Below are 23,808 nucleotides of genomic sequence, written 5' to 3'. Positions count from 1 at the left end.
CTCCCCCCTCTCCCTCCCCTTTTTTCCCTCCCTCATGCTAGTTTTCAGCATGTTTCTTCATACCTTCTTTTTTGCTATTAAACTGTATAATATTATGCTCATAATAATACCTAGCCTTCCTCTAGGCTTCACAGTCTAAAAAAGGGAGCTGTGCAGGGATGATAATGACAGTGAACTCTTGTGCCTGGTACTCTTCACAGCACATCACATGTATTCCCTCAGTCAGTCCTTCCAAGTAGATACTGTTAGTATCCCCATGTCACAGACGAGGGGACTGAACTGAGCCACAGGGAAGTTAAGTAACTTGTTCAGTTCGTCGCACAGCTGGTAAGTGGCAGAGCTAGGATATGAACCCGCATGGCTTGGTGTCAGGGTCATGCTCGGACCTCAGTGGTGACTGCATTTGTCTTCTGACCTTGACCAACTCACTGAGCAGATAAGTGGAGAGAGGAAACAGAGCAGGTGTGTGGAGGACCGGGAGGTGTGAAGACCTGGTCTCACCTCTCACAGACCGTAGTTGGTATTTACTTGTTCAGGTCTTGACGTTTTGAGCTATAGACCAGAGTCTATTTACTCATTTAGTCCTGACAATTAAAAAAAGTTGAAGACACGTACAGGAAAAAGGTCCCCCTCTCCACAAATCACCCATCCAATTCCAGCTTTATTTAGATAAGACCCGTGATGGAAGGAGAACCCGTTCACTACAATAAAGGAAGCTTCATAAATGTATTAAGCGACACGAAGTGACATTTATCCTTAAGATTTTGGAAGCATTCGTTCATAAATGCAAAATCCTCTTTTAAGTTTCTGCAAGTTCATGTCATATAAAAGCTGCCGCTAAATGACTTGAAAAGATGGAGCCGGTGCTTCACAATGAGAGGTTTGCCATACTCCGAGACGGTAGGGGTGAGCCAGCTCGTTGCCTCCTCGTGCTTATTTCCATTGGCGTCGGGGTTCGTGGTCGGGCCTGGTTCTGCTTCAGCGCCAGCGTTCATTCCTGTCAGAGTGCCCGCTGTGTCGGTGGCGAGGAGCTTCAGGAGCTGCATTGAGGAGGCCGAAGCTGAGCGTCACACTGATGGTGTCACTGGGGGCCCTTGTAAATTCTCTCTCACCTTGGGGTTCTGTTTGTCTCGTTGCCACACAACATAGTGAGTAGGTGTTACAAAGATGACAGTCTTCCTGACGCCAGCCCCCCTTGTTTGCTCATTGTGACCGTGGCCCTGCCCCCCTGCAGGCTGAGGCCTGCCTCCTGCTGGTGTCCTGCAGGGCGTGCAGACACGGCCGAGGTGCCTGACACACCGTCCAGGCACGGTCGGGACCGTGGGGCGCCGCCTCCCGTGTGGACAGCAGTTGGGGTGCTGCGGCAGCGAGGCAGGAGAGCTGTGTCCCATCCTCCCATTAGTGGACTGACCTCGTCCTCGGTGGAGACGCCGGGCGAGTGGAACTGCCGGCCTGCGCCCCGGAGCTGGGGGTGTTGCCAGCAGCAGCTGGGCATCGATTTCCTTTTTCGTTCCTCCCCTTCTGTTCCTTCCATATTGATCCTTTCTGTCACAGCTCAAGGATTCTTCCATTATCTTCAAAATAATTTTTAAAATTTCCTAAAGCTTCAGAGGTTTCCATCAGTGTCATAAGGTGTCTGCCGTGGCGTTGTATTTGAGGATTCCTGAAGTCTAATCTCGCCCCCCCGTGTTTTCAAGGTGCTTAGGCGACGTGGACCCAGCCAGTTTCACATCTAACATTATGTAACAGCTGATGTTTTCTAGGCAACGTCCCCCCTCCCCCCCAGGTAAAAAGAAACTAACGAATAAGGGGAAAGGTTTTCTGAAATAAAACTGTAGTAACACATGTTAACGTCAGGGTAATGAAACATTACAGAAGTTTTGCTTTCTGTGTGAGAACACTCATGATCAGCTAGGAATCTAGATAGCTATTGGGGATTGTGATAAGGGGATTTTTTTTAAAAAATTTATTTTTAAATATGTTTTATTGATTTTAGAGAGGGAGGAAGGGAGAGAGAGGGCGGGGGGAGAGAAACCGATCAGTTGCCTCCTATACATAACCCAACTGGGGGACCAAACCCGCAACCTGGGCATGTGCCCTGACTGGGAATCGAACCTGTGACCCTTCGGTGAACTGGTGATGCTCAACCAACTGAGCCACAGCAGCCAGGGAGAGGTGATCTTTATGTATTGAAAGCAGCAGAATGGTTTTAGGCAAAAAATAATTTTGCATGATATATTTCATGTATTTTTTTATTTTTTTATTGAGATAGAAAACATGTATTATAAAGTTCAGTATTTTAAAGTGTACAATTTAGTGGATCTGCTTTATATTTGACAGTTAAATGGGTATATTATAAAAAGTCAAGGACACCACTAAGCTTTTTACCCCCCTCTGTTTTGGTGAAGATTTCTCTTTACTTTGTTTGCACTGTTTTTAAACACCTGGTGGAGGGAGCTGTTGGCACTGTGGAGTTGTCTGAAAATGCTCAGTGTCAGAGTCTGAAGGAAGCATGAGTATGGAAGGCCGACCTTAAGGCGAGACAGGTGCCTGTCACTGTATATGGCAGATTTGATCTACGCTTTGCTATGACTGAATCCGTGAGAGTGCCTGGGACTGCAGTCTGCATTGTTTTACTTGTCTATCTTCCACCGGAATTAAAGCTTCCTTAGGCTAGGGAATGTATTCTATTGATTGGGGTCACCCTGTGACTAGCATGGTAAATATTTCTGCAGTGAACGTAGGAATAGTTTCAAAAATGAAACAGGAACCTCGTTGGCTCTTTGTCTCTACCTGCCACTTCCCAAGCATAGCCATGTGATACCAAGATGGGTATCACTGACCAGGTCATGAGTAAAGATGGCTCATTAGGTTGAAACATTACTGCAGCACATGTCCTGTGTGGACAGAGGAGCAGCAGCTTCATGGGCAATGGTTTTCTGTCTGGGGAGAGAATCCATTTTTGGCTTCCTTTAGCTGACCTCCCTTGGGCAATGTGTTGTTAGGACAGTGAGGGGGGTCAGGGATCCTGACAGTGATTGCCTACACAGAGAAGACATTCAGACCCCTGACTGAAATAAAGCAGCGTAAGAATCCTTGTTGCAGAACTCACTTTTTCTGCTCTCCCAGCGTCCGTAAAGAAAAACGATCTGGAGTATTCGTGTCTCAAGGCCAACTCTGGAGGGAAATATCTTTCCTCAAAGCTAAAAATCTGCCAGCAAGTTGCACAAAGACCGCTAGTTTCAGTATTTATCTCTCTGTAGTTTTATCATAAAAATATTTGCATGAAAAGAACATCTTTGTTTCCTTAAGACTTCATCTGCTCTTGCTACTCATTTGCTCTTGAAAAGGGTTATAATCTTTTTGTTTTTGATCTACAATCATTCCCACAGCAACCAATTGTGATGCCACAGACCAAGGATTATAATTTTCGTTAGGGAGTAAACACATGAACTCCGTGAAACAAAGCTGCTCATTTCTTCCAAATCTCCTTGAGAACAATGAAAGGCCAATTCTAAAAATATTGGCTGCCTCTAAAAAAATTTCCCAAAACATGACTGCCTGTTTCTTTAGAGGTCTTTTTCCCTTTTCCAGCTTTATATTCAGTTTGTCTCATGCAGCAGACATTTTCTGACTTCTTACTATGTGCCAGGTACTTTTCTAGACTCTGGGAGTATAAAGATGAATAATACATAATCTTTGCCCCTGAATTCTGAGTCTAAAGGTTCCTTCAGAGTTTTAGCCAAACTTTAGGCCAGAGCTGCGATAACTGGATTTTTGTCGGGATTCCAATACCGTGCGGCTAGGAGTTTCCCTCCAATGTAAAGCAAGTAGGATTTTTCCTGTGTTTGTTATATCCACCATGTGAGGCGTGACGTGTGCTTTTTTTTGTTTTCTAACATTCGGTAAATTCAGGGATTTAGAAATCCAGTTAGAGTGCTAGCAGATATCTGAAATCTGTTCTTCAGACTCTCTATTTGCTAATTTCTTGGACAGAAAAATAAATGCTTCTAACTCTTAGGTTTTTGGACCCCTTATAGAGAAGTCTCATATTTCCCTTCTCATATTCTGTTACTTGAATGTATGTCAAATAAGGTTAAGGAACAGCATTTGTTCTTTATTATGTTTCCATGGCAGAACTTCTTAATGTTTCTCTAAACTTCGGGAACAGTTATCAAGCATTTTGTGTTGTAATATCAACCAAATTCCCCTAACTGGATGAAATATGTACCTACAGAAAGAAATAAGAGTTGATAAAGTGTAATACAGATCTCTTTTCTCTTCTTTCCTTATAATTCAGTGGATTAGGTAACCTACCTGTATTTTATATCTCTGTTGGTAAAAAGGGGTACATTTGTTATTACAAAATGTTTTTGTGTTTATTTCTTTACCCATACTACTATTTATAAGATCATTTAGCTTCTTTGTGTTTTGTTTGCCACCTTGTTAAATTATCAAAGCATACCCTCAAATTGGACTAAATAAGACTTATAAAGAGCAGAGCCTATAATCTAATGTTTTTTTTTAATCAAGAGGTATTTTAAATGAACTTAAATATAGTTCTTTTCCAGCATCAAATGCTGCTTCCTTTCACTGAATGGCTTGATTGATAATACTTTTTAAAAAAAAGCCAATTTTACAGTAACATTACTTATAAATAGGTATATACGGATCCCCTAGAAAGGGTATGTTGAGTCATATTTTTCCAAAATTGGATCCGAGAAGAGAGATTTTTTTCCTTTATCCTACTCTAGGCTTTGTTTAATTTGTGCAACTTTAATGAGCTTTAGCTTAAGCAATGGGCATTTTCAGTAGTCTTGATAATCAATAGAGATTGCTGTAAAGTCAGTGAATTTATACCTATCAGAATTGATGGGGAATATTCTGAAGAATGCATGTCTTTTACCTTCAGGTTCAAAATCTTTGGATACATGTTAAGACTCGGCATTCTAAATCAGGAAGTGACAGTGTAATTACCAAAAAAAATAGTTCTCCATTTCAAAAGACTTGCATAAAAATTCAGACAAAAATCTGATATTGTTAAAATTACATCAACATTTTTACTTGCACCTGTACTGGGCTAGCCCACAGACTACAAAGATACATAGTACACTATATTTTGTATAGGAACTTACAGTAGAGCTGGGGAATTAAGAATTTCCAAATGGTACTGGAAATATCTGAGGGATCACTTTGTAAAGTATATGATTGTCTAAGCACTATGTTGTATAACTGAAACTAAAACAAAGGAATATTGAATATAAACTGTAATTTAAATTTTTTTAAATAATAGAGGTGTTTTATATAATCAAAAGAAGAATTATCAAAGGAAAGTTATAATAATGAATTTTAACAACTTTAAAAGAAGACATGCTATGAATCTAAACATAACTAATTGCCTGGCGGATGCTCCACCCTATAGTGCATGGTGGCCGGTGCATGTGAGTGTGTGGGACAGGGGCAGATTGGGACAGCGGGATTTGAGCTGAACCTCGAGAGAAAGGTAGGGTTTAGAAAGACAGAAAGGATCCGAAGGTGCTCTCCAGACAAGCGGTGTTCCAATGTGAAAAGTCAGAATTGAGGAATTGAGAACCTCTGACGTGGACGGACAAACCGAGCCAAGGGCTAGAATGTAGGCTAATCCACTGGACTGTTTATAACGAATCCAGCATATTGATTCACTTGGTGTGCACACTGAGAAACACAGCGTGTTAATCCTGACTTTAAACAACTTGAACTCAGTATCGGAAACAAGACAGAATAAAGTAATATGAGACAAAAGTAGAATCAGGGCTATAGGATTTCATAAATTAATTACCCAAATAATTCAGTATCTTATTTCAAAGACAATGCGAGCGAATCTTTAAGTTTTCATGTTTACATACTCCTGTGTTTGGATTCCAGCTACTGTTTCTACTTTTGTCTTGATACACATGGCAGTTTCTGTAGTATTTTGTTTAATTTCTGCTGAATCCTCTTAGTATAAATACACCTCTTCCTCTCACAGTAGTTAACCAGAATACTTGTGACAACGATGGTAATGTAGGATGACAGCTGCTATAATTTTTGTGCGTGTAGAGTTCAGTAGACTATGGTCATGTGCGGAAGCAATCCACTTCTTTGTTAATGACAGATTTATTGAAGACAAGCTTTCAGGATTGTACTAGAAATCCTATTAAAGTGCCATCCATTAAACCATTAGAATAGTCATTAAAACTGTTTATGCAGACTTGTTATTCATGAGTTATTGGTCTCTCACCATTCTCAGTAGTTTTTGCCAATACTCCTCTCCCCTTTGTTCCGCTGTGGCTGTTCATTTCTAAGGAATGAACGTCTATCAGCTTTCTCTCTGCACAATCTGTGGGTGTGAGTGAGAGAGGGAGGGTGGTTGGGAGGGTAGAAAGGGGAGAGATTGAAATCCTGTGTTTTCGTTTCTAATTATATGGGGTAGAGATTATACTTCAGACGCCACTCTTTTTAATTTGATAAGAATTATGTTCAAATCTAACAATATAGAAAACTCTAGCAGCCCTTTCATCTTCCAAAAATTTGCAAGTGAAAAGTACTGTGAGATGAATTTACCTTTAAACCAAACTGACAGAGACATCTGGTATTTAATCTGTTTTCCTTACTGTCCGCAGTTTTGTAATAAAGAATGGAACTTCATGATAGTAAATTTGGAGTTATAACTTACAGATAGGAAGTAGAGTGTGGTAGTTAAGAGCTCAGACTTCAAAAGTCACAACACTCTGGATTCATATTTCGGCTTCCCTACTTTGTGGCCTGCCAGGGTGACTACGGAAAGTGCCTTAACTCCTCTAAGCCCCACTCTCTTTATTTGTAATATGAAGATAACAGTGTCTACCTCCATTTGTTTGAAGAATTACATTGAGATTGAGTGTATAATGATGGTTACTAAGCATTATCATTATCATCAAAATCAGAAGTAATTTGACATTACTTCTCAGTGCCATTCTTTGTTCAGGTTAGAGGGAGAAAATCTAATTTTGTGTTCACCCTTTCAGTATTTTATTTTGGTCATAAATCTATACTGAGTTTCATCTCCATTGATGACCATAGAAGCCAGCTGAAAAACTTGACATGGATTTTACAAACTCCCCTCCAGAGTGTCGAGCCCTATTATCTGCCTCTAACATAAGACGAAGTAAAATGTGTGCTGCCACCCCCTTCTCCACTTTAAAGAACTTGATCTCAGTATAGGAAACAAGACAGAATAACATAATATGAGACAAAAGTAGAATTGGTAAAAATAGTAAATTGTTCACAAATTTTGGAAAGTAGTGAATGTTCACAAATTGAAAAATTAAAGAATACAGATAGCAAACATGAAGTGTTGAAATAATTATTGTTAAAAGGTAAACGGGCATATTTAAGTTTTTGTGAGTTTATTTGAGCAAAACTTAATTAGAATCAGGCATCTCCAAACTGGAAGAGGTTAGGAGCCGGCCCATGACAGCAGCTGGGCAAAAGACTTTTATAGAGAAACTGCAGAAGCAAAGAAAAGAAATCATTGAATTAGCTATAGCTTAATGCCTAATTGTCTGTTTATGATTGGTTGTACCTTGAGGTATTTACATTTACAGGCTTAGATTTTTGTTTTCTTATGAGCCACCATAGCATTAGAGACACCTCAGTCTAATGGCCTTCTTGCTTAATTAACATTATCAATACCCACATCCCAGAGATAAGTGCTGGCAGCATTGGTATATAATCTAGGTCATGTATATGTTTATGTTTATATATATTTGCATCTATATACATGTATTATGTTTATATATATATATATATATATATATATATGCATGCAGTATGTGTGTGTATATGTATATGTATATGTATATATTTTAACAATAGTACTGCTTTATAATTTTTTTACTTAAAAGTGGCCCAGCCGGTGTTGTTCAGTGGTTCAGCACGACCCATGAACCAAGACATTACTGGTTCAGTTCACGGTCAGAACACATTCCCTGGCTGCAGGTTCGATCCCTGGTAGGGGACATGCAGGAGGCAGTTGAGTAATGTTTCTCTCTCATCAATGTTTCTCTCTCTCTAAAAAAAAAAAAAAAAAAACAATAAAAATATATTTTTAAAAAAGTATAAGTGAACATATTTATGTGAGTAGATACATAGCAGTTTCCATAGTTCATACTTTTTTCACTGTAAGTCATTTAACCAGTCTCCTCTTATGTTAAGGCCATTTCATAAATTCTTCACTGTTGTAAATAAATCTACAGTGACTATCCTATGCACTTGTCCAGGAGAAAGACATGGTTTTTACTTTCAGAGCTTTTAGACAGACTTTAGTGCCTGAGAGTATGTCCGAAGTCTAACTCCAGGGAGATGATGAATCCGTGACCAGCTTAGTTTGAAGAAGGTGCCTAGTGGGATGACTGTCAGTCAGATGGAGAAGACAAAGTGACCCCAAGCCAGGCCTCCACCCCATGAAAGTACCTTGATAAGTCATTTTACTCCAGAACCTGATCCTTAGTTTTGTAAACTTGAGAGGTAACTGCGTTCTCACTTTCAGCAGTTGTGTGATCTTAATGGCCATTGCATCAAGCTGTGATGACTGATGCCACCATCTTCCTAGAGGCCCAGATAACCATGGTCATTATCCTTCTGATCCTTCATTTCTTAGGTGTCTATGACTTACTTTCTCTCCTCCTTCCTTTAGATATGTTGCTGAAGGTAGATTTCTTTAAAGAAGTGTTGGTATATGTTCCAATAATTTAGAACATACTATATTTGAAGACATGTGTGATGGTTGAATTGTGTAATACTCAAGCAATAGAATAACTCTAAGGTTCCATTTCCAGAGCAACTAAAAAGGAAAGAAATTATAGCATAATTATACCTAATTGTTAATAATATTTTTTAAATATTATAAAGTATATTAGACAAAAAATATATTAAAATTATTTTTATAGAATGAAAAAAGAATAAAAATTATTTCCATAGAAGGATAAGATCAGTTATTTAGCATTATACTTTTCCTTCACAACTGAACACACGCAATCCATATGTACCCATATATTCCCCCCATCCTTTATCACGAAGAAGGAAAACAGTTATAATTGAATAGGCTAAACGGATGGTTTAGTAGTATGCAGGGGAAATGCGTGTTAAGATCACATGTTCTGGTCTCTTCCTTTTTCTCTCATCTTTGCAGCTCATAGAAAAGTCAAACAAGGGTGAATCATTGGTCAGGCCAGCCACCTTCCCTCATTCGGGCTTTAATTTTTCACTCTTACATCAGCAGAGGAGATAAGTAGAATCAAGTGTCTTTCTGCAGAACTTGCTCTTTATCTTTCCCCGCCTACCTGTCCAGGTGATAGAGTATGTACGTGACCTCAGCACTTCACAGCGCCTGCCATCTGTCCATCTCTCTCTTTCCACATGTACATACTCAGCTGGCTGTGACGGCTATGACGCCGTATCATAAGCTCACCAAGGTATGTGGATATGAGGAAGTTAGAGCCTGCCCTAACCGGACAATTTATTGCCCAGACTGGACACTTGGAGAGTGAGAGATGGTCCTTTAATAAGTAAACTGGGATAGCAAATGTAAACTGGGATGTAAGCCATCCCCCCAAACCCAAAGCCAGCCTATACCAGATTCCTCCTGGGCTTCTGATCCTTCCATCTGATCTGGGCCCTTTCCCTCTCCTCACACCTCCCCTTACAGCGGCCTTGAGGGGCACGATTGTTAAACAAAAAAAATGAAGGAAGAAACACCGCTGTTTCAAAATGGTTAATGAATTGTGCAAACACATACTGCTGTTCAGAAAATTTGGTAATATGGTCTATATAGAATTCTCACCTGGCATGCAGCCATCGAGTGGCACTTCAGCTGAGTGAGTAGATGTGCAACAGTTGCCCTGAGATCAGTCACCCAAAGTACTGCTTGCCCAGCTCCAGGAACCCACCACCTCTCTGGAGACCTGAGGCCGTCGAGGGCATTGGGGGGGGGGGGGGGGGACGAGGGGGGCGCTTCACACACGGAGAGTGTGGCCACTGCAGGTGCCGACTCTGAAGCGGGAGAGCCTGGCTTCACATCCCGGCTCTGCCACTCCCTGGTGGTGTGACCTCGAGCAAGCAGCTTCCTTTGTGCCTCAGTGTTCTCTTCTTCTCCGCAAGAATAGGTGATAACAGTTTAAAATTCATTTTAGCTGTCCTGAGGGTAAAATGAGTTAATGCACTTAAACAGCTCAGAACAGCAGCAGGTGGAAGCATTAGGTCAGGTGTGTGTGGTTTTTTTTGTTGTTGTTTGGTTTGGTTTTCTCAGAGATGCTATGATTTCACCAAATTTGCTTTGATTGTCTGGCTCCTGACCCTGTCTGCTCCCCAACCCTCTACCCCACCTTGGTCTCTCATCCAGCTTTGGCAGCTGACTGCTGCTGCATCCAGCACCCCATAACCCCAAACACCACTCAGGAAAGCATCGGTGCGAACCCTAATACGCTTCGAGGGTGCCAAAGTCAAGGGTTACAGCCAAGTGTGAGCCTGGGAGCCATTCTGTTTATTGAAAATGGTTTTACATATCTCTGTTCTGTTTTAATGCGTGTTCACTTTATAGTCACATCTTCAGAGGGGAAACTTGTTTAACTATTTCTAAGGTCCTGGGGTAAAGTCTTTGTTGCCATATATCCTACCTTTCATGCATTTGTCACTCATTCTACAAAAACATTTTGAAATCCACTATATGCTAAACACTTACTGTACAACATCAGAAAAATTACAATCCCTGTAGTGATATTCTCAGGTGATTCCAGTTTTTTCCAAAGGCCTAATATATAAAATTATCAATTTAGTGGCATTTTTGTAATATATTTTACCTGGAATAGGCTTTAATTTTATATTATAAAGCCAGCATACATTTTAAACAGAGCAAATTAATCTTTTAGTTTAGAAAGAAATTAAACTATAAAATGTTAGATCCTATTAGTTTTTTCTAGCCTTTCTAGTTTGTCACATGAAAAAATAAAGAAAATATACATGACACTTTAGGTTATAAATGGTCTATCTCTGTGTGTCGTTAGAAGCCTATATTCAGTGCAGTGTACCTGTAAGGGACAATGATAATAGCAAGGGGTTCTTGACATATATATATTGTGCCCAAAAGACACATATGGAAACCCATGTGTTTCAACTAGATAGTTGCACTAAATATACATGGGGATGGGATGAGGTGGGAGAGTTTTTAAGTGATTATTTTGGATTTTCTGTATTCTATCACAGACTTGAAAGAGGCGTCATGTTTTCTCATTCATTTCAGATGCAGAATTCTTATTTTTCAAAACCAGGAAAAAGATATGAAAGGCTTTTACTGAACATTAACAAAAATGTGTTCATACATATTTCAGTTTGAACATTTATCTGTTTTTCCTCTCATATCTGAAAATAAATATGGGAAAAGAAACAAAGATTTAACAAAGAAATGTTTTATTAAATGGCCGGCAAAGCAGTGCTAAAAACCTAAAATATATCTGTCTACAGGATGCAAAGTAAAATAAGGGGGGGAAATAGAGTGTTTTAAAATTAGGTTAGAAATTTCCACATTTGATAAAGAATAATGTTATCAGTTAAATCTCAACCTTAAACTTTCACAGATCAAGAGGCTGATTTACCTTCCCTATTTTCCTAATACTGTTGTTTATAAACTGCTGTTGTAATAGGAGCCACACAACAGTTGTGAAGCCAAGCAATTCATTTATCAATTGATTTTCCCTTTTAATCTACTTTTGCACTCAGTATCAAATGAAACGGAAACATTGAGAATTACATGTGGCTGCTTGTGGGGTTTTGATTTTTGTTTTTGTTTTGGGGTGTGTTTTCTTCTCTTGTTGTTGTTATCATCTCTGCCAAAAAAAGTGTCTCTGCCGATTTGGCACCTGATGGTCATGTTGTTACATAACATGTAGAAGGGCAGAAATGGATTTCTTTTGCCTAAATTAACTGGGCAATTGCCCCGATTTTACGCTTCAATGTCAAAGAAGGTACAGTTAGCGTCAGGGAGAAAGCAGACATTCCCTGGCTGCCAAGATTGTCACAAGTCAGTGAGTAGAGGCAGGAGAAAGTAAAACATCTACCAATCTTTTAGTGCTAACAATGTACAAAATAAGGGAAAAAATAGAATGTTTTAAAATTAGGTTAGAAATTTCTCTTAAAAGAGTGGTGAGGAATTCATGCTCTCATCTTGTTAATTTGGTGCCAAAAACTAGTGCCCTGTTATTTATGGAAAAGAAAAGATTCCATTGTGAATTATTCAGTTAAACGCTGCACATCAATTGCACTTAATAATTTTATTTTTTACCCACACATAATTCTTTTAATGGACATTGCAGTTGCTTTCTACCAATTCAGTCAACGTTTTCTCTCTTTAGTCAGAGAAAGATGATACATTTCTAATGATATTTTTTGACCCAAACTGTCTGGAAAAATTGTAATTCCTTTTGTTTTTCCAAATAACATCAGAAATCCTCGTGTGTGAATTATATTTGCAAGATGATTCTCTGTGAAGCTCTAGTGTTCAAGAACATCAACTATAATTCTGTCTATCCATTTTATTCACTTTAATTTGATGTAGGAGATAAACAGCTAAAACTAGGACTTTAGAATCAAAAGGAATCACTGTTGTCATTCCTCTAGAACCACTATCTTTGGGAACTAGGAATGTCTGTTCTGCATTGGGTGTAGCATCCAGGAAAATGTTGGGGCATATAAAAGAGAGTTTAGTAAAAAACCTGGGCTTTTAAATCTTTAGAGCTTAAAGTTTACTCTTCTTTTTTAAACGCTTATTTGAAAGGATCTCTCAAAAATAATATTTTCCACACTCACAAGTATAAAGCAGTGCAATAGCTTATCTGCATTCTAGGGATCAGGTAGCATTTTCCTACTGAGTTATAAACAATCCAGTGTTTGTGGTGGAGTTGTTATTGTTTTGTATCATTTTGAATCCATGGTAAATTAGGATACGTTAAACGTACTTCTAGGAGTAAGTAGTATCCTCAGAGAAATAAGCTAACTCATCCTTAGTGCTAAGATATGATTTAGAAGAAAATGTTTATCGAAGGGTCGCCGGAAATACTTACCTCACATGGCCGGATGCTTCGCTATGAGCACAGTTTCTCCTCTTTAGTTCTCTGGGTATCAACTCTAATAATGTACATAAATAACTTATTGCTTTAAGTAACTTTCTATAAATATCTATTACATAGTATGTTATAATAATTTCAAATCAAACCGTTAGGCAACATATAAAGTTGACGCAGTTTTATCACTTGTAAATTGTACCACCTTTCTACTGGTAAAGGTAGAGAGCTCCCTACCCACTTATTAGTTAGCACCGAGAATCTTGAAAAATCTCTATTTCAGTCCTCCTGATTCTAATGGTGACCTGCGTCAGACGTGTTTTTAGAAGGAAAGACTTAGGAGATGTGGGTGACGGGTTGGATAAAAGGAGATAAGAGAAAATAAGGGCACAAACCTGACACGGGAATGGCATTAATAGGGAAAAGAAGCACAGAGCGAGCAGACCCAAGTCACAGGTCCGCCCAAGCTGGCCCGGCCGAGAGGGCCCGCTCCCCGGGCTCTGGCCTCCGGGCTGCTGTCTCCTTACTTCCCAGCATCTAAAGCACCATCCGGCTCAACTGAATCCATGCGCTGCTCTTTGAAGAAAGTACTAATTATGCCAATGGCAGGCTTCTGCTAATTGTGCAAAACACAGCCCTTCCCAGCTACGCAAACGTGGGTCTTTTGCAAACAGATACATATTAATTGACCGTTTTCGAACGGGGTGGGGGAGTGTCAAGGAAAGAATGGAAAAAGGCTTCATTGCAGAAATGCACACTCAGTGGCACATTGCTCTTCCAAACCTCAGACGGCATTTCAGAATATTTGGGGGGAAACCACTCCAAGGACAAAATGAGCCCGCTGCTGGGGAGCTGTGCGGAAAGATAGTATTTCTCGGGAGGGTAATGTCATCGAAAGTTCAGTTCCCTGTGAGATGGCTGGTTAGTCTGACCCATAGTTTGGCTAGTCAAGTAGCTGGTCTATTTCTTCTTTGTAATTACATTTCTGTTAGTTGTTTTAAAACACACACAGAAACAGGATGTATCTTTTTTGTGGTTTCTCTTTGATGAGTTTCTAAAGGGAATATTTTGAGGTTTTTCTCTTGGTGGGGTGAAGGGAAGTAGAACACACAGCAACTGGTATTGTGTGATGTTTTATACATGTGAATTTTTTTTTTTTTCTGGGCAGAGAATTCGAAATTTTGCAGAACCATACTTAAAAGACTTGGCTTTAAGATGATGACTTGAGCTTTTTTTTTAAAAAAAAAAAAAAGGCCACTGTTTTATGTGTGTAATTTTACTCAATGGCTATAAGTTGATGCACAGATTTATAAACATTCTCTCGTTTTGAGTTTATAGAGATTTTTGTTCCCAGCCTTCTTGTGTTGTTTCAAGAGAACAATTGGAAGGCATGTGTAAAACACTCAAGGAACCTTCTCCAACTTGGCCAGAGAGCAAGCACAGCATGGCAGTTAGGCACTCAGACTTGGAGAACAGTATGCCTGGTCCCCAAACCTGGCTCCTCCTCCTACTAGATTTTGACCCTGAGTTATTTATTCTTCTCTGCACCCCGGTTTCCTAATCTACATAATTGTGATAATAATGGTAACTACTTCTAGGGTTTTTATAAGATAAAATGAATTAACACACTTGAAGCACACACACCAGAAAAACCCACAGTAAATGTGACATAAGTGTTACTATAATTATTGAATGTAAATATTTTAATTATTTTTATCAAGAATATAATGAAAGATGATAAATCAGTCAGTTATGTGTATCTTTTTACCCCACTTACCTATTTGAAGACAAAGTTCTAGTTGATTTAAAAAAAGAATTAGAACTTTTGAAGCATCATGTTAAAGACTACATAGATACAGAGTATTTGATATTAGCAAGTGTCTACTTGAGGTTTTCCCTTTCTCTTCTAAGTCACAGGTTTTCTTTCTATTCAGTCATTGTTTTTTTCTATAAGGCAAAGCTATTGCCATTGGGCTGATTGTTAACATTAGACTGATTCAGTCAACAGCTGCAGGAGGAGGGAAAGGGTGTGTGTGTGTGTGTGTGTGTGTGTGTGTGTGTGTGTGTGTCTCTCTCTCTCTCTCTCTCTCTCTCTCTCTCTCTCTCTCTCTCTCTCTCAAGGGCCACATGGCCAAGTGTGCAGACAGGGCAGCAATGTTAAGTGGTTTAGCATCTTGATAAAGTTTTAGATGCTACATAGTGTTCATCGGGTTCCTGCCTTTCAAGGAATTTGTTGACTGGCTTGAAAGACAAAGGGAAATCTGATGAATAGCATTCCTGTTTATGAATTCTGCGACAACGTAATAAATTTCACATAGTTTTTTTTAAAGGTTATTAATCAACTTCTGGTTGAAAAAATACCTAGTTTTCTTTATTTCCAACTTATAAAATTCCCCAGTGGAGGCTAGAAAAGACATGGCGAAGATTCCTGCTCTGGAAGTTTGGATTGAGTGCTGGGAAGGAGGGAGTGTCCTTCTGAACGTCGTTTGGGTAAACAGAGCCAGAAGGGTGAGCAGAGGGACCTGAGAGTCGAGCTGGGGGAAACCCAATGCCAACAGCAGGAAGACGTCGACTTCGTTAGGAACAGGGGGCCTGTTTCAAAAAATGTTAATAATATTGGGGTGGCCCCATTTAACTTTATAATAGGAAGATACATAGTCATGATGGGCTGGCCAAAAATACAATGTTGAAGTGGAAATCAGCTTCTCTGTCATTCAAGACTTCTGTTGCTCTTTCTCCACGTTGCTCATTTTATTGTTCTGTAAGAGGACCTCGGCAAGAAAAGCCAGGAAACAAAGAGGCAGAGCAACTGTGCCCTCATAGCACTAAGAAAAGCCTGGAAGGGGGTTTTGAGAATTAGGGTTGTATTCGTCCATGATATCTTTGCCTCATTAACATGGATAATTGAAATTTGATTTTCCTCAACCATGTTTTTTATTTCTGAATACAAAAGATCTTAAACTTTACCTACTAGTAGCTCATTTCTCTTGACTGAGTTGACTCCTCTCAGCATCCTGACAAGCTCCAAAATAATGACCTATGCTGCGTGTTGTTAAATGCTCGGTCAGATGGATAGATACAGATGAATGCGTGTGTGTTGCACAAAGACAAGTCAGCATTATTTAATCAATGCTCGTTTGATCCGTATGAAACGAGCACAAATGTAAGCTGCATCCCATCTGTTTTATCACCCATGTGGAGCCAGCCTCATTTTTAAAACTTGATTTCTTATGTAAGTTACCCCCCCCCCCCCCCGAATGACACGGGATGATCAGCTGGGGAGAAACAGCATTCGGGCTGGCGAGATAAAGGATAGCTATGTTGGGGTGTGTTTCATATGTGGGGCTTCTCCATTTTGCAGCGACCCCTTTAATAGTTAAGGAGCACCATGGCTTGGTGATTACCAGCTATTAATCATCAGCTGGGCTTTGCAATGACGGAGACCTGGGTTTAAGGGTAAATGTGTGATTCTAGATGTATGAGCAGATTACCACCAAATCGCACAGTGCCTGCCACAGAGGCGGCCTTCAGAAAGATTCACTGAATTAATCTTTATTTACTTCAGTTTCCTTGTCTGCAAAATGGAGAAACAACACCGCCCACCTCATGACATTTGGGAAAATTAAACAGTCTACTGCATAAAAAACATAACTCCCTGGCAGCTATTATTATAATTATCCTGTTACGGGTCTTCTCATGGGTCGTATTTTAAGCATAAGTGTATTAACATATGTGATGTACAACTCATGTTTCCATTACCAGTTTTTAAACTGTTAACCTCTAGTGAAAAAGCCAAAATGAGAGGGAACAAGCATTTATTTGGGATCAACGAATTACAATTTGGGGAGCATAGATTCAGGCAAAGATAACTAAAAATGTATAGATAGGACTGTATCCAAGAACGTCAGAATTTAGACTATAGGTCACCCAGAGCCCCTGGATGTTCTTAAACAGGGACCTAACCTGCCTGGGGTTGTGCTTAAGAAAGACTACTTTGGTGTTAAGAGTGAGTTGGAGTGAGAGATTAGAGGAGGGATTCCAGTCAGACACCAGATACTGAAGGACTGGATGTAGGGAGCGGCAGTGGGACCGTCTGCTGGGGACTGTCCCGGTCACTGACTGGAGATGTTCTATGTGAGAGTTCAGGGTTCACCTAAAGGCTTCTACCCAGACATTTGAATGCTCTGCTCCCTTTAGCTCATGGAATACTTGGAGAGTACATTCTGCAGGGGAGATGGTGAGTTTCCTTGGCAGAACCAACTAGAAAGACCCCTAATCACACCATTCTTTAGACTCTACGGTATAGATAATTATTTTGCTGACTACTGTTTAATGATCAACTAGTTTATATATAGATTAGGGTAGTCTCAGAAGGGAAAAGGGGTTTAAATCCTCAGTAAATTAGAGGCTGCAGTCTGTAATGCTGAGAATTTTAGTATGTTTAGAGGCTATTTACACTGGTGAGTTTTAGTATCATGCAGTTTTATTATCTATCCCTCTAACACAAAATGTATGAATTTTTAATATTGTAACAGCCATTGGATATGTTTTACTTTCAAGTTCTACATACACACTTGAAAGAATGGAAAACACTCAGCATCAAAAATTGCTGCTAAAAATTTATATTAACATAACACAGTATCTTTACTTTTTAAAAAATATCACCTGTACGTAAACCTAATTTATCATTATTTCTGAAAACTTCATTTTGAGCATTTAAATCCATGTTTATATAATTACTGAACTCGTGTTTCTATATGCCATGAAATTATAAGTATTTAAAAAAGTTGGTATCCTATAAAAGATGTCTTGATTTCCATAACATTGCAGGAAAGTAAAAAGTCCCCCAAGATTTTATAATCAAAGCCTGGATTTAGTCTCAAAATAATGGTTTTACTTTAAGTATAAAAATAACATATTGGCCCGGCCGGGCGTGGCTCAGTGGTTGAGCGTCGACCTAGGATCCAGGCGATTGGGCACATGCCCAGGTTGTGGGCTTGATCAATGACTCTCTCATCATTGATGTTTCTATCTCTCTCTCCCTCTCCTTTCCTCTCTCTGAAATCAATAAAGATATATTAAATAAATAAATAAATAAATAAATAAATATTATTTTATACCTGCAATATTTATTTTAGATTTTTGAACAAGTTGTTGAACAAAGGCATCAAGGAAAAGCAATAAAAAATCAGAATAAGTTAAAATGTAAAATGAATCGAACTTTGTAAACATGATGACCCATAATGATAAACAAGGAACGTAATATAAACAGAAAAGCAATTATATGCTACTGGTGCTGGGTTATAAGTTAATGCTCTGCCTAAGATGATGACTACATGCAAGTAACTTCCCTTCTTTACCGTTATTCTTTTTTCTTTTTTTTTTTTTTTTTTTTTTGTTGTTGTTTAAAATATTACAGAGGTCCCTTTTTCTCCCCAGTGACCCATTCCACCCCGTCCCTCCCCCTCCCCAGTATCCTTAACTGAATTGTGCAAATTGCCTGGTGACACTGGTCATGATGCGTGATGGAGAAACAGATAAAAGTTTGAGTTGCCAGCAAGATGTAGGCCTGCAGGTGAAGAAAGAACAGTAAAGCCCGTGCCCAGTGAAGCCAGTGAAATACCAATTTAAAAATCGAGGTTAGGTCCAAATAGGAAAGAAGAGGGGAGAGTAAACAAGATAAAATGATGTTCACAGAACTGGAAGGAATATTGAACCGAGGTAACTTGTAAACGACAGCGGCAGAGAGAGAAAATGGAAAAGTGAAACAGTAATAATAATAATAAAACCCGCCTTTCCAATAGTAGCAGAACATCTGTATTGATTTTCATTTGAAACAATGTTGGTAACTATCCCTGTTTTTTACTGTGATAAATCATTTCGTGTTACTCTGGTTACGTCCACGCTCAGCTTCACGGCTAGGATCGTCCTGACGAAGTGTGGCTTCAGAGTTTTTAAATCATGTTCGTTACTTGTGATAAATGCCTACAATCCAGTGTTACTCGGTATTGATTTTGTGTGTGTGCTGTTTTGCTTTTCAAGTCCATTGACCCTGGCCAGCAGTTCACGTGGGAACATTCAAACTTGGAAGTAAACAAGCCAAAGAATAGATACGCGAACGTGATCGCGTACGACCATTCCCGGGTTCTCCTGTCGGCAATAGAAGGTAAGGGAGCGCTGTTTATGCCTTTATTTCCATGTGTTTAAATATGTGCATGAAAATAGAGTTTTAAATACAGTTTTTCTTTCTCATGCAAATCTCCCATCCGCAGGCCCACCGTGGCCCACCCTCATGCAAGGACCATAAAATCGTCCCTCCTGACCCTTTTGCCTCCACCCTAAATGAAAGACTTGATTATGTAGTTGATGTTTATGTAAGGGAAGCAATTTGGGGTTGCCCGTTTACTGTGGGTTACTGATGGTTAGGAATTAAAAGGTGATTGTTAGGAGATGTCCATTAACTGTTGTTTAAAAATGGGCAGGGGAGTTGTTTGTTTGTAAATAAATGTGGATAGCCACTGGGGCCTGTCTGAAGGTTAGGGGTGGGCGATGTGGTTGGTGGTTAATACAAATTAAGCACATTGGAAATGTCTGGTGCATCTGCTTTGTGGCCTGCTTGGTAATCTCTCTCCCAGTTGTAGTAAGGAGCACACTCCGGAGGGAATGATTGCTCCTAAAAGGAAAATGACTCCTCGGATATACCTGGCTCTCTTAATGATTCGTGAGGGAAGTATTTTCCTTGGTTCCCTTTCCAATACTAAAACCCACTCACATGGCATTTCAGAAACAATTAGAAGCTCATGTTCAACACTCAGCATTCTGTTGGTGTTTTGGGCCATGGTGGCAAATTGGATTACTGGCCTCAGAAAGTAGTTTACAATGTCACTTAAATCCGTCCCTCTGTTGTGGCAGCAAAGCTGGTCCGCCAAGTGCCACATCCCATGTACATTCTCGCTGGCACTTTGTAGCCTTTTCGGACTTGAAAGTTTACTGCTTACCCTCTTCCAGGTTTTTATAAAACATTAAATAATACCAGCTTCAGACCCAGTCCCTTTGAGAGCCTTACATTTCAAACATTTTCATCTCTAGTTATTCAAGTATCTTTCCCTTTTCTCTGCTTCTGAAATCTGTGATCATCACCACTTTATCTCGTAACTCTGACCAAGCCCTACCTGCCTCCTTCATACCCAGAGTTCATTTAAAAGTGAGACTCTGGCCCAGCCGCTCGTGGCTCAGCGGTTGAGCGTTGACCTAGGATCCAGGCGATCAGGGTTCGATTTCCGGTCAGGGCACATGCCCGGGTTGCAGGCTCGATCGATGACTGTCTCATCATTGATGTTTCTATCTCTCTCTCTCCCTCTCCCTTCCTCTCTCTGAAATCAATAAAGATATATTTTTTAAAAAATTAAAAAATAAAAAAAAAAGTGAGACTCTGTTTAAAAGCTTTCCCAGTAAGCACCAAAGGCAACCATTATATTTCTAGTTTTAGGGGAATGGGAATGATCTTTCAGCATTTCAGCAGGCCCCTTATCTGCAACCCCTTTCCTCAGAATGGTGTTATGTGGCATAGATATATTTCATCAAATCCTCACAATATTATTTTTGATGTTGGAAAAATGTCAATATCTTTTTGAGGCAACCGGATAGGGATGTTCAAGGGTTAGCCTTTTACTGTGCCGGAAAAAAATTGATCGGGTGTATCAAAGTTTTGCCAATGCTAGTCCAAGCAGGGTAGTGTCAAACAGGTCATTGTTCTTTCAAGTCCAGTTTAGAAACTGTAATTGGGGTGATTAGCATATAGAGTTAAAATGTATCTCTATTTCCTATTTTTAAATGTAAAAAAAAAGAAATAGCAATGTTTTGTCTCAAGTCTCTTAAATCATCACCATAGTAAATGAGAAACTAAACCAAGGCACAAATAGAGAAATCTTTTTCTCATTACTGAAGTAAGATAAATTATAGAAATAAAATAAATGACTGTAAATCGAGAACGCATTTGGCTTGGTCTTTGGCTGGAGAACTTGTCAGTGTGCCCTTGCCGTATTGTAACGTTTTCGCTCAGAATGAAGTCAGTCAGCACTACCGCTTCCCTGTGCTTTTGCCCACTTTGCCGTTGTTTTCCTTAACCTCTTATTTTCCACCATCTTAACAGTAAGGGATGTCAAAAATACAGGAATAGTCCTCCGTGTACCTTTATTTGATAGTTGGAAACTATGTACATTTCATTCCTATGCTATCTTTACAGTATAAAAGTCAAAGCACTGGAAGCCAACTAAAACCTGCCAAAACTGTGCCCACAAATACACATGCTAAATCTAGAGCTGACCTAGAAACCAAAGCCTTTCCATTTTGAGTGTTATGCAAAAGGTTGGAAGCATTTGATGAAAGTTTATGGGCTATGCAGAGAGCTTTAATCTAGATTACAACCATGCACAGCATTTTATCTTAGAGTAAGCTCTACCCAGCAGATATTTCAGGGGCAAAGCCATCATCCTGTTCTTAAGCACAGAGAGAAAATGCTGGCACCTGGAACCACAGCACCACTGGCGGAGGTTTCTGCTATAAAGGAAGCTTTGATAGCACAAAGCCAGATTTTTCACGTGTGTTAAAATGTTAAGTGACTTCATGCACAGTTTATAAAATGTAACGTGCCTATTTTGAGTTCCTGTGGCAATAACTTGAAAGAGTTCGGTGCAGGTTATATCTTGTGCAATCTTGTTCTCTCAGTGGTCCTGGCCGCTCTCTTCCTATTACTTTGCAGAGTTGCTTGACAGACATTAAAGAAAAAAGTAGAAGTTGCCACAGTGATTTGTATTGTCTTCATCTTTGTTTAATAGTACTAAACATTTCCACTACTGTCATTCCGAGATGGCAGGGGAAACATTCTTTAAAAATCAGAAGTTCTGATGGGCACCATTGTGCTGACTGAGCTCCTTGAAAATAGTGACACTTTAGGGCATGGTTCCAAATTATGCTCATTTTATTTATTCTGGGAAAATGCAGAATAAATTCATGAGAGTCCTAACTGCAAAATACTTACAATTGTTAAGTTTTAGGTTAAGCAATATGGGAACACAATTGAATTTTTTTACTAATCCAGTTACCATTTGTTGGGATCCCCTCCATGTTTAAATGGTTTTTAAGAGAAAATAGTAATTCCTGAGGAAGAGATGTGATAGGTTTTATTATAATGACTTAAGATAAATGTTTCAAAGATTGACTAAATGGAAACTAATATGTATATGTGCATAAGATAATACATAAATTATGCCTAATCTTATAGAATCCAAAGTTGTCCAGAAAGTATATTTTTATTAAAGTAGAAATGAGAAAATGGAAGCTCAATGGAGGAAAATTGGTCCTGAGTCACAGTGTGTAAGAAATATACCTCGAATTAGAATTGGACTCTTCTGACCCCTTGACCTGGGCTTCCTTAGCCCACATCACTCATGCCGATTTCCTCCTGACACAGGTTGTGACTGTGACTGAGTAACTTAGCATGAATCCAAACTCCCAGCCTTCACTTTTGATCTAAAAATCCCGTTTATGACTGGGCATTAACCTGTGGAGGGCACAAATATTACATGTTAGTGTTTCGTTTTCCACTTCATGGCATAACTAATATAAGGCAGTGACACAATGTGGGGAATCACCTGTGATTCAAATTCATCAAAGTCCTACAATTGCAGAAGGTGAAGTGTACATCTATCCCTAACTGATCGCAGAGGCGATCTTCTGACCTCAACTATCTTTTTACATATCTTCAACTTCCCATAAACCAAGGAATATCAACGAGTGGCACATTAGTTATTGTCATGCCTCCTAAATAGCAAAAATTCAATCTGATTATTATAGTCCTAGATAAAAGGGGTTTGGGTTTCTTTATTCTAATTTACTCTTCATGGCTGATAGTTCTGTATTTCTGTTAGTAGAATTATAATTAACGTTTCAATTTAAAAGCCATATTGACATGGAATTTTTTAAATTGTTGGCCAGGTCTAAATCTAAAGCAAAAATTAAAATTCTACTTTTTAATTCAACAACAAAGACAAGAAGTTACAGATAAGATTATCTGGGTACTTTCTGTATGGAGGTACCAGGTCATAGATTTTATATACGGTATATAAAAGCATGTATAGATTTTATCTATAATGTTCAGAACAGACTCAAAAGCTAGTTGTGAACATTCAGTTTTACAGATGAGGAAGCTGTTAAACTAAAAATTCAAGGAACTTATTTCTAATTAATCGGTAGTAAGTGGCAGAGCCAGAATTCTAAATGTGAGTCATTCTGGCCCAAGACTGCTGTTCTCTCCAACAGGCCACACAGACCTATAGCTGCTTTCGAAGTCATAACGGCAGTGCCATACCTCATTCAAAAAGAGTATCTTCGTGCTGGGAGGACTGCCTGGGGATTTTGAAATATACATTTTGAAACACTTATGATAGAAATCTTAGGTTTTCAGTTGTGTCCTTAGACTCCAGTCAAAGTGAATTTTTCCAAAGATTAAACGACATATAAATAGCTTTCAGGTGGGTTTTGTGTTTAATGTTGCTTTTTAAGGTATATTAGGAAGATGACTGAATGAGAAGGCAGAGAACTGAAAACTAAATCTCAGTTTGAGCAGCCGTGTGACCTTCAGCATATCACTTGGTACAATTAATGTTGACCCTTTGCGGGAGCTGGAAGAATCTGA

The 23,808-nt window shown here is 39.2% G+C and overlaps 1 protein-coding gene across 21 annotated transcripts in view; it reads left to right on the top strand.

Annotated features, from left to right (window-relative positions):
- The window catches only part of PTPRD (protein tyrosine phosphatase receptor type D), a 1,875,931-nt gene that overhangs the window by 1,785,230 nt on the left and 66,893 nt on the right, over nucleotides 1-23,808 (top strand). For all 21 annotated transcript variants that reach the window (XM_081152197.1, XM_081152189.1, XM_081152196.1 and 18 more), the window contains one exon: nucleotides 19,155-19,278. In XM_081152197.1, the coding sequence (XP_081008323.1) occupies nucleotides 19,155-19,278 (124 nt within the window). The remainder of the gene's footprint in view (nucleotides 1-19,154; nucleotides 19,279-23,808) is intronic.

This window comes from Miniopterus schreibersii, assembly GCF_964146895.1.
Source record: "Miniopterus schreibersii genome assembly, chromosome: 11".
Taxonomy (NCBI): Eukaryota; Metazoa; Chordata; class Mammalia; order Chiroptera; family Miniopteridae; genus Miniopterus; species Miniopterus schreibersii.
Note: the sequence above shows the minus strand (reverse complement) of the source record. Positions and strands in the feature narration are given on the sequence as shown.